General features: G+C 44.7%; 1 protein-coding gene across 1 annotated transcript; it reads right to left on the bottom strand.

The window, feature by feature from the left end:
- Positions 1 to 732: 732 nt before the first annotated feature.
- On the bottom strand, positions 733 to 14,840 carry SDR42E1 (short chain dehydrogenase/reductase family 42E, member 1). The gene is made up of 3 exons (XM_011990066.1): positions 14,738 to 14,840; positions 3,861 to 3,954; positions 733 to 3,294 (listed from the first exon to the last, which is right to left on the bottom strand). Exons 2-3 carry the CDS (start codon positions 3,926 to 3,928, stop codon positions 2,181 to 2,183), a joined length of 1,182 nt encoding a protein of 393 aa, XP_011845456.1. The 5' UTR covers positions 3,929 to 3,954; positions 14,738 to 14,840; the 3' UTR covers positions 733 to 2,180.
- Positions 14,841 to 15,345: the final 505 nt, after the last annotated feature.

The following is a 15,345-nucleotide window of genomic DNA, read 5'->3' as shown; positions in this document are numbered from 1 at the left end:
AATGCATGGCTGTGGCTTGAGTATAGTATCTTTTTAAGATCTCAGAAAGGCCTGATGTGGCACCCCAGAGAGCTGTTCAGACAATAAGGCTTCTAAGAAGCACAGCATATTGTCCCTTGGCAGCTCACGGTGGAGGACTTACCTCAGAGATTTGTAGGTGTGGCTTTTGTGAGTGAACTGCAATAAAACTCAGGTGACACATTCAAAATAATGTTCCCAGCACCACTGCCAGCTTGAATGGAAAGGAATATAGTGCAAAATGTTAACACAGCCATTTGACCCCTAAAATCCTTCTGGCAGGAAGCAGGCAGAGAAAGCTATGTAGCTGGAAATGTGGGCAACCTTTCATGGAAAAGGAAGGATGACTCATATGAGGCCAAGAGCCCAGCCTCCAAGATTGCCTTTGACCATCTCCATCTTCTGGTATAATACGGAAATACCTTTGTGTATTTCCTTCCCCTACCAGATAGGATTGACTTGCATAACCAATATACTGTGGAATGACACTGTGACATTTGAGGCCAAGTCATAAAGGACAATGCAGCTTCCACCCTGCTGTCTTGGATGACCTGCTCTGGGGAAACCACTTGTCACTTGATGAGGATATTCAAGCAGTTCTGGAACAATACACGGCAGGTGCTCATATGCGTTAACCTCAGGCTAATGCAAAAGCTTCTTTATGATAGAAAAGACTCCAAACACATTTTCCTAAAAACAACCACTACCATCACCTCATATTGATGTTGCAATTTATATTAAAAGTACTTTCACCACATCTTGCTTTATGCTCCCAATGAACCCTATGAGGTGGGTGGGTTTATAGAAAGGGCAAATGCAGTCAGTCCCAGGTCCCAAGTGAGGAAGCTAAGTTCTAAAGGGCTTCTGTTCCTTGGTTAAGGCCACACATGATATTCATGGTGTCGGTGTTCTGACATCAAGTTCAGAGCTTTTCTGAAAACATCCAGGCAGCATTCAACAGGGATTTCTCATCTATTTGTAGATACTCTCAGAGTAACTCTAGCAGAACTTTCCACAGTAATGTGTCCCCCTTGTAATGTTCTCATGTTATCCTTTCTGTAGCTGGAGCCATGGACAGACATGGACTCTGTCTTCTTTCCACTTGGATTCCTATGCAACAGTGTAACTGGATCATCGGTAACAGTTCGTGGGTGGCCAGACAGTGCTGCCACTGTTCAACATTCCTCACTGGAAGCTGTCTTCAGAGAGCCAAACTTCTTCCCAGTAAGAAAACCAGTCTATGAGTTTAGAGCTATGCTTCATTTTTTAAACTAAAAATGGCATTAGCTTGATTGACTCCCTTAATCATCAGATTTTTAGCTGCTTCCTTTTCGCCTTCTTGGAGGCCAAAACTTTAGAGCATATCCAAATACACTTGTTGCAGGCTCTGAGGGCACACCCAGACATTCCAGAAAGTCCAGTAGCAACAGCCCTCTAAAGAGAACACTGAGGAAGAAAGCCCTCATAAGGAATGTACCATGAAAATTCTGATAAAAAGAATGGCTATGTGTGTTAAGGAGCACTTTGTATGCTTTAATTTAATCCTCAAAAGAATCCTATGAGGTAGGATAAAGGCCTAAACATCAAACATTACCATGTGTTCACATAGGCATAGTGCCCCGATATCACAAAGGGCGAAAGTTAACACCTAAAATGGACACTGTGAATAGCTAATTCCTCTCCAGCAATAGCTACCATCCCCTCGAGGACTGCTCTGTTAGGGATCTGGGCCAATTTGGCATTTTTCACATGCTTTCAAGCCTGATAGTGTTTTGTCATTCCCACATCAATCAGAGGTTTTAGGTAGATGCAGAGTGCATAAAACGGAAATAAGTGTATCTTGCCTTCTAAGAAATTCAAGACAGACATCTCCAACCCAACTAAGCCTACTTCTATGGCTCCAAACTGACTTCTATTGTACCCACCTAAAACAGAAGGACATAAGAAATGAAATTTCAAACTAATCTCTGCTTCTTTCTTTTCATTCCCATCTGGCTTAGTGCAAGGAAGTAAGAAATAAAGATTCAATCCAAGAACCTATTCGTAAGCAGCAATTTGAAGAGCCAATGTTTGGCAACAGATACCACTGTACACATTTTAAAACCCATGTTTCTTGAGAACCATCTCAGCCAACTGTGATCACCTTATTTCTGGCCCCTCCTTCACAGTGACAGAATCACAGAAGAAGGCAGCCAGATGAGAACTGCTATAATCAGGAGGAAAACCAATAGCCCATCCCAAATAAAACACTCTGAGTCACGACTTCCAGAACTTCTGCCATGACCATGGGCTTTAAACCATTCCACTGCTTCCTGGAGGTCAAATGGCTGAGCCTTATAACCTAGCTCTTTCTTGGCTTTCTCTAAGCTAAAATAATGTGTGACACCAGTTTTGTAAACTTCAGTGCGAGTGAGGAAGGGCTGGAAGTTGTAGAGTCGACCCAAAATGAAGTGAACCATCTCTGTTAGAAAAGCAAAGCAGTAGACCAAGGTCAATGGCAGGCGGGTAGATGGGAACGTGTAGCCCAGGCCCTCAACCAGAGGCCGGAAGAACTCAAAGTTGTTCACGGGTCTGCCATCTGAGATGAAGTAGGGCTGCCCAGAGGCAATATGGCCCTTGTCAGCTCTCAGGGCTTCTGAGGCCAGAATGTGAGCCTGCACCAAGTTATCCACGTGGACAAACTCAACCAGGCTCCTGGGGTCCCCGTAGACAAACTTGAACAGACCCTTCTCAATGTAGCTGACTATTCTGGGAAGGTGTCTTTGTTCTCCAGGCCCATAGATGCCAGCTGGCCTCAGAGCGCAGGTTCTTAAGACACCGTCGCCTCTGTCCAGGGGTGTACCATTCGCCTCCAGCACCTTCTTCTCTGCAATAGACTTTGTCCGAGAGTAGTGATCAGGGTGGAGGTGAAGAGGCAGGTAGGGCAGAGATTCATCCCCATTTCTGATAACTTGACCTCCAAAGATGACATTGAAAGTGCTGGTGTAAACTAACCTGGGCACCCTTCTTCTTTGGCAAGCCTGGAGGATGTTGTCTGTGCCCCCGATGTTGACTTCTTCGATCAGGTTTCGATTGAGTTGCTCCCGCCCTGACATACCATAAGAGGCAATATGGAACACACAAGTGATGTCTGCATCCTGGAAGGCTTTCTCTATGTCAGACAGGTGGCGGATGTCTCCTTGTATAAACTTGATTCCTTCTGGAATGGTTTCAGTAGGGCTGCTGATGTCAAACAGAATCACGTGGACTCCCTTTTGGTTCAGAGCACAGCCCAGGCTGAAATGAGAAACGGTAAATGTTGCATCAAGTCGCTCTTAAGCTGTGCGTAGGGGAAGTGTATAAAGTAATTTACCAATCAAGGTGGGGCTGATCCAAGTCTTCTTGGCTCATCCTGAGCCCCTCACTATGCGTGTTCCTTGGTGCAAGGTTCACTTCTTCAAATTTTCAAAAGTGAGAATCCTCTCAACTACTTAAATTACAAAGAGAGAGGCTTTATCTTCAAAGAATGGTGGCATTTTTTCCCTTTGGTTCTAGGGCCCACTATCTATTCTTTGGAATTTTTGAGAATAATAACATAACTGTGAAAGAACAGCTATGATTTAAAATTGTTTTTGGTGATGTGAATAGTCATCCCTCCCAATTTCACAGCTTTATAAAGAATTTTTCTTAAAGTGAAATATACCTGTAGTTCTCAACTGCAGTATCTGAGCAGTGGGCAACACAGTTCATTTCTAGTTTGACATTATACAAACAAGTAAAAGTCTACTCTGTTGTCAGAGTTGAAAGCTTCTGGCAACTACTAGTAAAATAATTCCATGTGTATATTTTATAGACACACTTACCGAAAACCAAAATAGCCACCTCCTCCTGTAATGAGGACAGTTTCCTTTTGAGATCTTTTGGGGTCCATATGTGGCAGTCAAAAGATAACTGGACCTGTAAGAAGTATGCATCACTGTTACTGATCCAAATGCAAGTATCATTCTCCCTAATTTTGAGCTAACAAAACCAAAAAGTCAATATGCTGTAGTAGAATGAAAAGGTAAGGCCTGGATCTAGTCATAGCTGTGTCATTTAGCTACTTTCCCTTCAGTTCCTGGGCTTCAAATTTCTCCTGACGTAACATGGGGACAGTAATGTCTGCTCTGCCCACCTGAAAAGGTTAATGTGGAGGTTAAATAAGATAATGTAATTGGCAGTGCTTTGAGAAACACAAAAAATGTTTCAAATGTAAGGCATTATTGTTAATTCTTGAAAATGATTAGAGCCTTTTTGAAAAGAATTGATTCAAATTTGGTAGGAAGAGGCATTTCCCCCCCACCCCCCCATGCATCAGAAAATTAGAGAGCACTCTAAAGGAATCTCCCAAAATCTTTTCTGTAAAATTGCACACTGCAGCATGGCTTAATACTGCTTTATTAACCCTATACTTAAAAAATATATATATGGGGAAAAACTCCTTTATGTAGCAAACGATGCCCTACCTCCCCCACTGCAAATCTTGTAGGTACTTAAAGTACAAGAGCTCAGTGCCTTTGAGGGGTCCCACTTCTCTTTCCCTCTTCTTCTGTGGCCCTCCCCATATTTCTTTCAAGGCTCCAATGACCCTTCTCTCAAAAACAAAACAAAATAAGCAAAAACTAAGATATCCAGCTCCTTCCATGTAAGAGGGAGAGAGGCCGGGTATGGTGGCTCACACCTGTAATCCCAGCACTTTGGGAGGCTGTGACGGGCGGATCACGAGGTCAGGAGATCGAGACCATCCTGGCTGACACGGTGAAACCCCGTGTCTACTAAAAATACAAAAAATAAGCCGGGTGTGGTGGTGGGCACCTGTAGTCCCAGCTACTCGGGAGGCTGAGGCAGGAGAATGGCATGAACCTGGGAGGTGGAGCTGGCAGTGAGCCAAGATCACGCCACTACACTCTAGCCTGTGCGACAGAGTAAGACTCCATCTCAAAAAGAAAAAAAAAAAAAAAAGAAAAAAGAAAAAATAGGGAGAGAAATGGAACAGGAAGCACACAGGTCCTCAAAGGCACTGGGCGCGTGCACACACACACACACACACACCCCACCAACACGTGCGCTCAAGTCAACACAGACGCTCAGAGCTGTGGTTAGGCATGAAGACTGCAAGCAATCAAGAGCCCTACCATTTCTTTTCCCCAGCCAGGCACCCACAACTGCAGTCACTGCACCATGTAAGTAGACTTCAACATGGAAGAGTGTGGAGATGGGAGGGGAGCGGGAGCAGCAGAGGCTGGGGCTAGGCAGGATGAAGAGCTTGTATGGCAGAGAGGCTATGAGTGTGGAGTCAGTGTACATGCATAAAGAAAGAAAAAAATATGGGGGACAGGAATACACAGTGAAGGCGTCTTGCCTCAGCCCTCAAGTGGTTACGTGATCTTGGTCAAGACACTTCTCTAGACTTCACTTTTCTCTTCTGTCTGGCTGTGTGTTGTGCTATGTTACAGGAATGCTAAGGTTTTTAAAAAGGCAGCATGGTACAGTGGAAATAATAAAGACAAACCCATACCTAGTGCTTACTACTAGGGCCAGGCAGCATGCTAACTGCTTTACGTGTATGTTAGCCAATTAATCCTTTTAATAATCTTACCAGGAAAGTACTATTAGATCCTGTTTTTCAGCTGAGAAAAATAAACCACAGAGACAGGAAATAAACTTGCCCAAACTTACCTGGATTCACACCCGATGGCAGTGTGGCCCCAGGAGCCCGTACGTACTCTTAACCACTAAAACACAGTCTTAAATGGAAAGAGAATGGACTTTGGTGTCCACTTACCAGTTGTGTGATTTTGGACTGTGTGTTTACCACATGTGTTAAAGACTCTGAGCCTGCTGCTTCATCTAACAGTGGAGCTGATAATAAGCCTGCATGAAGACTGCGTGGGATAATGTGCAAAAAATGTCCAACAAAACACCTGGTGCCGTATGGGCACTCCACAGATGTCATTTTTTTTTTTTTTTTTTTTGAGACGGAGTCTCGCTCTGTCGCCCAGGCTGAAGTGCAGTGGCCGGATCTCAGCTCACTGCAAGCTCCGCCTCCCGGGTTCACGCCATTCTCCTGCCTCAGCCTCCCGAGTAGCTAGGACTACAGGCGCCCGCCATCTCGCCCGGCTGGTTTTTTGTATTTTTAGTAGAGACGGGGTTTCACCGTGTTAGCCAGGATGGTCTCGATCTCCTGACCTCGTGATCCACCCGTCTCGGCCTCCCAAAGTGCTGGGATTACAGGCTTGAGCCATCGCGCCCGGCCCAAATGTCATTTCTTGAGTAGACTTTTCTTCACACTCCAGAGTTTAGAGATTCAACTAGCGTATCACATTTCCACATACCATGATTAGATCTCTCAAAAAGCACAGGGTTACAAAGAGTTTTGTAAGTTCTTCTGGACACCTGTGTGAGTGCATGAGACTGCCAATGAAACGAATCAGAGCACTCATGCAGAATCGGTCAGTGTGACAAGTGAAGACGAGGTTCAGCAAGTGACTGTCTCAGTGGCTTGACGGTATGGAGAAGAGTGAGAAATACTAGGGAAACTGAGCAAAATGGGTCAGAGGATGACTGATGAGTTCCCAAGGTTCCATTATGCAACTGCCACGGTTGTGCTTTCAAGAAAATTCATGAAGAATGAACGTGCCAGCACTCCCTCAATGTATCTAACAGTGACCTTGTGATTCTATTGTTTTCTGAGTGCAGAACGCTCCCATTTGGATTGAAAGTGGTCATAAAACCAAATGCAGTCAATTCTATTCTTTAGTGTACTCACAACCCTTCATGACAGTTTCACAACGTGGTAGACATCAGTTACTGATATTTCAGTACAGACTTCCCATGTTCACCTCCACGACCTGGTCACAGTCTCCCACTCTTCTGCCACTGGCATTCTATGCTCCAACTGCACAGACTTTCTTTCCTTTCCTTGAAGATGCTGACCTCATTAGTGCCTCCTGTTCTCACTTCAGTGTGACACATCGTGCACTAGGTCCTCTTCTAGCAGCATCTTTCTCAATATTTAGGTCTGCTCACAAGTCCTCAGAGAGGCTTCTCTGATCACCCTATCTAACAGAGCTGCTTGTACCCTAAACGTTGCTTTGTTTTCTTCATGGAACATTTTACTGTCTATCTAAAACTATTTACTTTTTATTATTGATCTCCTTCCCACAGAATGTAAAGTTCTATGAGAACTGAGGCCCTCTGTCTTCTGGGGTGTCCCTACTAGAATCCAGAACATAGTAAATGCTCAATAAATATTTTGTTGAATCTATGGATTATTCTGAACACCCTAAAATATATCCAATTTAGTAAAATTGTGATGGGCACAAATTACTTTACCCAGGGCTCTGCAGTGTTTAAGAGTCACTGTTCTGCATGACATTAATGCTGCCATTTTAATAATAACATATCTCCTAAAAAGTGCTGGGTTATGGAATGAAAGATACAAACCCAAATGAGACAGAGGTCCTGCTTTCCAGAGCTTACAAATGAGAAAGAGACTTCTACAGATATCAAAAGGAAAAGGCAAAAAAAAGATGAAAATAAAGTTATTGTTTTAATGTTGGTATAAACAAAGTGCAGTGGGAACACCAAGGTGAGGGGTAGGGAGACTGATTCTGACAGGGCAGATCAGGAAGAGTTCATGGGAGAGTGAGCTTTAGTGTTACAGGGCCCATGGGAGGATCTAGGTAGGCTGAGAGGAGGGTTATCACTGGTGAGGGTGAACCACAAATCAATGGATCAGAGGCAGAGAAGGCTGTGCTGGGCAGCTAACATGGGGAGTCCGCCATGGCTGGTGTGCAAACAGAAGCAGGGAGCTGGTGCTTGAGGGTGAAAAGACAGCCTGGACTGAACCTGGAGACAGGCTTCTGTCCCCTTCCATAAAGTGTGAATCCCATTTTTTTTTTTTTCGAGACAAGGTCTCACTCTGTTGCCCAGGCTAGAGTGTAGAGGTGTGACCACGGCTCACTGCAACCTTGATTTCCTGACCTCGAGAGATCCTCCTACCTCAGCATCCTGAGTAGCTGGGACTACAGGCGTGCACCATGATGCCTGGCTAGTTGAATTCCATTCTGCAGACAACAGAAGCCTTTTTAGGTTTACAGAAAGGAACTGTTGGGGCCACCTCAGTACTTGTGAAAGAGGAGGCTTCCCCTGGAGGAGGAAATGGGCCAGGGTCCAGGGAAGGGAGATGTGGCTCTAGGCTAGAGGGTTACCAGTGAGGACAAAAGGCCAGTGTGCTCAGGTGAAATCAGGGTGAGGGCTAGCGAACAACTGCAGGAGGTGGCAGCATGTTGTACCCAGATGATGTTCTGAGGAAGGCGATGTCATTAACTGAAACAGTAGGCTTTGGAAATGTTCTTGTCTGGCTGAAAGTTTTGACAAACAGGATGCCAGATAACGATTTAAGATCTTCTTAATATCTCTGTAAGAATTCCACCATAAGGAATTCTGAAAATGGACAAGGCCTTCAAAAGTCCAATTAAAAAATTCCAACGGAAATACCTATCTTTAATTAGTCTTTGGTTTTAAAATTACACATTCCAGTCCAGTCACAAGACCACAGGTCAATCATGGTTCATGTGCACATTAATCAAGTAAGGAACATACAACTTTGGATTATTAATGCTTCAGAAACCTGCCAGGCCTAATGATGCTACTCCATTACCTTCCCACTAGTTTCAGAATGATCTGAGGCAAAAACTTGTATAACTGATCTGATCGGGGGGTCAGAAGAGAAAGGTAAGGAAAAATTAATAACTTAACAAAATAAACAGCAAGGAAAAAGCTTATCCACCAGGCCAGTAAAGCCTTCACAGGATGGTAGCCATCTGCTGCACTGCTGGGAGCCGCCTCCTCCCTTCCTGATCCTCAACATTGATAAGCACGGAAAAATCTTAGCAAATGCATTTTGCAGACCTGCCCCCACCCAAAATTCTCATGAATGCTAAGCCAGAAGGGAGAAGAGAATATACAGTTGTTCTTCAGCCAGCTGCCTGATTTTCATCTACTCTGTGGCTCCTGTTTTATTAATTAGTTTCTGTCTGATTCCTTCTAGGGCTGGGCACTCAGACCTGCCTTTATAATGACAAGTGCTTGAAGGTTCTTCCAAACTGTGGCTTTGTTCAGTAATTGCTCTCCCCTGGTGGGGAGGGCTACATCTGACCTGAGCAGTCATTTTGGTGGATACAGGTTAAAGTTAAGCACATGATCAAGGAAAAAAAAAAAAAAAAAAAAAGCTTAATTACAAACAGGAAAAAAATTAAATTTAAAATCCACCTGACCTCTTGAGAATACTAAGGTAAAGTGAGGGGAATAATGTTGACATCTCAAGGGAAGTTATGAGAAAAAACTAGTAAAAGATGACTGGGAGTACTTTACATTTTAAAAGACCTAATTAAATGCTAAAGATCAGAAATAAGAACCTTCAACTACGCACACAGTTCCTTCATCCCTATGAGTTCAAGATGATTGTGTTACTAGCCCTCTGGTATTATAATGCAACATAGAAATATGGGTGTCATTAGCATTTCACCAATAGAAACTATGGAACAGAGAGAATTTAAGACGGTTCCCATAAAAATAAAAACTTACGATATTTACTTTAAGAGATATAAAAAATATCTCCAAGTAGTATAACCCCATGATTAGGTGCTTTAAATCACTGTACAAGTGCTGACCAGAGGTAAAAGGTAACTGTATAGTTATTATATCAAGATCTGGCAAATATATTGATGCCAGAAGGCTTATGAAATGGTGCTGTTCAAATTCCATGCATGATCTGAAAATTATCTACTTGTGTTTAATATAAGGAAGTCAAAACAATAAAAATAAATATGCAGTTAGGGGTGATAAGGAGAAGAATTCTGATACAGATAAAAGAGATGTGACATATAAAATTCAAAAGGGGCTGGGTGCAGTGGCTCATGCTTATAATTCCAGCACTTTGGAAGGCTGAGGCAGGTGGATCACTGGAGGTCAGGAGTTAGAGACCAGCTGGGCCAACATGGTGAAACCCCTGTCTCTACTAAAAACAGAAAAAAGTAGCCAGGCGTGGTGATGCACACCTGTAATCTCAGCTACTTGGAAAGCTGAGACAGGAGAATCGCTTGAACATGGGGGATGGAGGTTGCAGTGAGCGGAGATTGCACCACTACATACCAGTCTGGATGACACAGCGAGATGCCATCCAAAAAAAAAAAAAAAATTCCAAAAGGCCAAAACACCTGGGAAGAAAATTAACTAAGGGTATAGGATTAAGTAAAAACCAGTATACTGGTAATAGATATGGGTATTTATGCAGGGTTTTGAACATAAGTAGGTAGCAGGACAGCTGTCTGTAATTCAGGGTCATCATCTGAGGTGTTTTAAATCTTGTTCGGCTAGCTAAACTTCTACCTAGATATCTATGGCACAAGAGCCTTGCAATTCTCCACAATGCTGATGACAAAAGAAATGAAAAAATTTTATAATTGGTATTTCCCATCTGTTTCCCAAGCTATCGTATAAATGCCATGTGAGCACAGACCGGCAATATCTGTAGGGACAAGGAATATCTAGCAGATCGTAGACCCAGTAAATCTAAATGGGGTGAACATTTTGCAAGCTCTTCAAATGCCTCTTTCTGTCCTATCTGCAAGGAGTACTACACTTGTATTTTCCTCTTCACTAAGTTAGCAGTTTGCCACATCTATACATTGAAGTAATATCAAGTAATTGAAGTAATATCAACTGCCACTTATTAAGCATTTACTCTGTGCCAGGCATTCTACAATACTCTGTCCAGGAATTATTTCACATACCTCTGAGATGAGTACTAATTTGTTAATTCCATTTTACAGATGAGAAAACTGAAGCTCAGAGACACAAAGTGCCTAACTCCAAGTGCTACAGCTAGCAAATGGTAGAGCAGGGAGCCGTACCAATAACCCAGGTGCATCTGACTCTACAGTTCACCTTAACGCAGCAGCACTTGAGGCTGTGCAGAGCCCCTGCCTGAAGTGCTGGGTACTGACCTGAGTCCTGTGAGGGCTTTCACTGTTAACACATTCTGCAACCTCATCGCGGCCCCTGCAGTTCCCAGAGACTCTCAGTTTGGAAATCTGAGAATCAGACTTGGCTGTTCCACCAATTCCCTGTGTGACCCTGGGCAATTCACTGAACCTCTCTGATCATGTTTCCTCCTCCCCAAAATAAAAACAGCAACAACCATGGCTACACTTATTATTTATTATAGGTTAGGGAGTGATATAGTTTGGCTGTGTCTCTACCCAAGTCTCCTCTTGAATTGTATCTCCCGTAAGTCCCACATGTCCTGGGAGGGACCCAGTAGTAGGTAATTGAATCATGGGGGTGGGTCTTTCCCATGCTATTCTCGTGATAGTGAGTAAGTCCCACAACATCTGATGGTTTTATAAAGGAAAATTCCCCTACACAAGCTCTCTGGCCAGCCGCCATGTAAGACGTGACTTTGCTCTTCCTTTACCTTCTGCCATGATTATGAGGCCTCCCCAGCCATGTGGAACTGTGAGACCATTAAACCTCTTTCCATTATAAATTACCCAGTCTTGGGAATGTCTTTATTAGCAGCATGAGAATGGACTAACACAGTAAACTGGTACCGGGTAGTGGGGTGCTACTGTAAGGGTATCCAAAAATGTGGAAGTGACTTTGGAACTGGTTTACAGGCAAAGGTTGCAACAGTTTTGAGGGCCCAGAAGAAGACAGGAAGATGTGGGGAAGTTGGGAACTTCCTAGAGACTTGTTGAATGGCTGTGACCAAAATGCTGACAGCGATATAGACAATAAAGTCCAGGCTGAGGTGGTCTCAGATGGAGATGAGGAACTTTTTGGGAACTGGAGCAAAAGTGACTCTTGTTATGTTTCAGCAAAGAGACTGATGGCATTTTGTCCTTGCCATAGAGAACTGTGTAACTTAGAACTTCAGAGGGATGATTTAGGGTATCTGGGGTAAGAAATTTCTAAGCTGCAAAGCATTCAAGAGGAAGCAGAGTATAAGTTTGGAAAATTTGCAGCCTAATGATGCAATGGAAAAGAAAAACCCATTTTCTGGGGAGAAATTCACGCTGGCTGCAGAAATTTGCATAAGTAACAAGGAGCCAAATGCTAATCACCAAGACAATGGGGAAAATGTCTCCAGGTCATGTCAGAGACCTTCATGGCAGCCCCTCCCATCACAGGCCCAGAAGCCTAGGAGGCAAAAATGGTTTCCTGGGCTGGGTCCAGGGCCCCCCTGCTCTGTGCAGCCTAGGAACTTGGTGTTCTGCATCCCAGCAGCTCCAGCTGTGGCTAAAATGGGCCAAGGTACAGCTCAGGTTGTGGCTTCAGAGGGTGCAAGCCCCAAGCCTTGGCAACTTCCATGCGGTGTTAAGCCTGTGGATGCACAGAAGTCAAGAATTGAGGTTTGGAAACCTCTGCCTAGATTTCAGAGGATGTATGGAAACTCCTGAATGTTCACGCAGAAGTTGGCTACAGGGGTGGGGCCCTCATGGAGAACCACTACTAGGGCAGCGTGGAAGGGAAATGTGGGGTTGGAACCACCCCACAGAGTCCCCACTGGGACACTGCCTAGTGGAGCTGTGAGAAGACAGCTACCATCCTCCAGACCCCAGAATGGTAGATCCACCAACAGCTTGCACCGTGCACCTAGAAAAGCAGCAGACAATGCCAGCCCTGAAAGTAGCCAAAAGTGGGGCTGTACCCTGCAAAACCACAGGGGTGGAGCTGCCCAAGACTAGGGGAACCCACCTCTTACATCAGTGTGACCTGGATATGGGACATGGAGTCAAAGGGGATCATTTTAGAGCTTCAAGATTTGACTGCCCTGCTGAATTTTAGACTTGCATGGGGCCTGTAGCCCCTTTGTTTTGGCCAATTTCTCCCTTTTGGAATGAGTGTATTTACCCAATACCTGTACCCCCATTGTATCTAGGAAGTAATTAACTTGCTTTTGGTTTTACGGGCTCATAGGTGGAAGGTGCCTGCCTTGTCTCAGATGAGACTTTGGAGTGTGGACTTTTGAGTTAATGCTGAAATGAGTTAAGACTTTGGGGGACTGTTGGGAAGGCATGATTGGTTTTGAAACTTGAGGACATGAGATTTGGGAGGGGCCAGGGGCAGAAGGATATGGTTTGGCTATGTCTCCACCCAAATCTCACCTTGAATTTTAGATCCCATAATTCCCACATGTCCTGGGAGGGACCCAGTGGGAGTAATTGAATCATGGGGGTGGGTTTTTCCCATGCTGTTCTCACAACAGTGAATAAGTTTCACAAGAGCTGATGGTTTTATAAAGGGGAGTTCCCCTGCACAAGCTCTCTTGCCTGCCACCATGCAAGACATAAGACGTGACTTTACTCCTCCTTTGCCTTCTGCCATGATTATGAGGCTTCCCCAGCCATGGGGAACTGTGAGTCCATTAACCCTCTTTCCTTTATAAATTACCTAGTCTTAGGTATGTCTTTATTAGCAACATGAGAATGGATTAATACAGGTAGTTTAAAGGTTTAGCATTTAAGCCTCAGGACAATTTTCTGAGGTAGTTACTAGTCTTATCAGCTTTCAGAAATGAGGAAAACAGATCAGAGGTTAGGAACCTTGCCCACAAATTATGCAGGTCATAAGTGGCTGGGCAGGATTTAGGGCTTGAAGCCGGGTCTGTATAACTCTTAACTACCACGTGTAATGCCGCACACTAAGGCTGGGACAATGCAGATTCACTTAGGTCATTATCCTACCACTGTGAAAGGAAAATAAATCTTGGGGCTCCAAGATCACTAAGGTAAAGGGAAAAGTCAAGCTGTGAACTGCTTAGGGCAAACCTGCCTCCCATTCTATTCATATATTTCTGCTCACCGAAATAAAGGCATATCTGATTGCTTCCTTTGGAGAGGCCAATCAAACTCAAAAGAATGTCACTATTTGTCACTTACCTACCTACGACCTAGAAGCCCCCTCCCTGCTTCCAGTTGTCCCGCCTTTCCAGACTGAAAAAATGTTCATCTTACATCTGTTGTTGTCTCATGTCTCCCTAAAATGTATGAAACGAAAATGTGCTCTGACCACCTTGAGTATATGTGGTCAAGACCGCCTGAGGCTGTGTCATGGGTACATGTCTTCAATGTTGGCAAAATAAACTTTCTAAATTAACTGAGACCTGTCTCAGATTTTCAGGGTTCACTCCACCTCCACAATTTCTGTCATGTCTGGTTCATCTGGTACTATGACTAGCCTATAAGGTTTTGTTTAAACCTACTTACCTTTTCCCAACAAACACATGCAGTTTAAATGGGAACCTGTCACTGCCATTTTAAGTGGGAAACCAGAACCACGTCATAATGACGAGGAAATCGTTCCCCCAAAGTGTGCAGAAAATCAAAGATAAGAATCAAGTATAGCCAAACACCTGTGGAAAGTTCGGAGATTGGGGCCTGCTGTCCTTAAAAACAAAAAATGAGGAGAGCCAGTGTTTGAGACCTTGGCGACATTCTAGAAAGCCAAGCTGCGCCCGGCCCCCTGGGATCAGGAAGACACCTGAAAGGGGATGCTCCTTCCCGCCACCCTGCTTAGTCATTCATCACCGTCCCCCACCCCCGGGAACACCACCTGTTGCGTTCCAGGCCAAGGCGGCCCAAGGTCCCCGCAGAAGGGCAGCGGCCCCCAACCCCAGCCCAGGCCCACTCACAGCTGCAGGAACAAGGGTGCGGCAGGCAGACTATGGCAGGCGGGGAGGCCCAGCCCTCCCTAGCTGCCCACCGTCCCCGCTCGGGAGCCGGAGTCGTCGGACCGGCCTCCTGGAGCCACTTCCGGGCCTCTCTAGGAAGCCTGGAGGTCTCGGCGTCTCTATGATGCGCAGGTGTCTCGTTCACCTTTACCAGCGATGGGGCGCCAGGAAGTTCGCTCCTTGAATTCCCCCACGTTCCCTGGCTGTGCGTTCCGCCATAGCGGGAACCCTTTTAGGGCCACATCTTCCCCCACCTGCCCTGTCTGTGCGTTCCGCCGTGGTGGGAACCTGTTAGGGCCACGTCAACTGCTCTTCCCACCTCCAATGTCTGCTTTTAGACTTTCACCTCCATCTTTATTTATTACCAAGGCCTAGCACAGTGCCTGATAAATAGGCGCTCAGGTCAGCATTGCTTGGGTGGATGGATGATGGATAAGGCTCTAAAAGGCGACAGAATATTCACTCTCCATGTACCTCTTTAAGTCTCTTTTATCTCTGAGTTTCCACATCTATGTGTGCCCATATGTTTTCCTGTGTCCCTAATTTTCCTTATTTCTCTTTGTTCTGGT

Source organism: Mandrillus leucophaeus, unplaced genomic scaffold (genome assembly GCF_000951045.1).
Source record: "Mandrillus leucophaeus isolate KB7577 unplaced genomic scaffold, Mleu.le_1.0 Scaffold37, whole genome shotgun sequence".
Lineage (NCBI taxonomy): Eukaryota > Metazoa > Chordata > Mammalia > Primates > Cercopithecidae > Mandrillus > Mandrillus leucophaeus.
The sequence above is the reverse complement of the archived record's forward strand: the minus strand, read 5'-3'. Positions and strand labels throughout refer to the sequence as shown.

What these genes read in the sequence shown, in the direction of transcription:
- SDR42E1 (XM_011990066.1), bottom strand. Translation starts at nt 3,928, where the DNA reads ATGGACCCCAAAAGATCTCAAAAGGAAACTGTCCTCATTACAGGAGGA. An exon ending in GGTGGCTATTTTGGTTTTCG is followed by an intron (nt 3,295 to 3,860) that starts GTAAGTGTGTCT and finishes TTCTCATTTCAG; the next exon opens with CCTGGGCTGTGCTCTGAACC.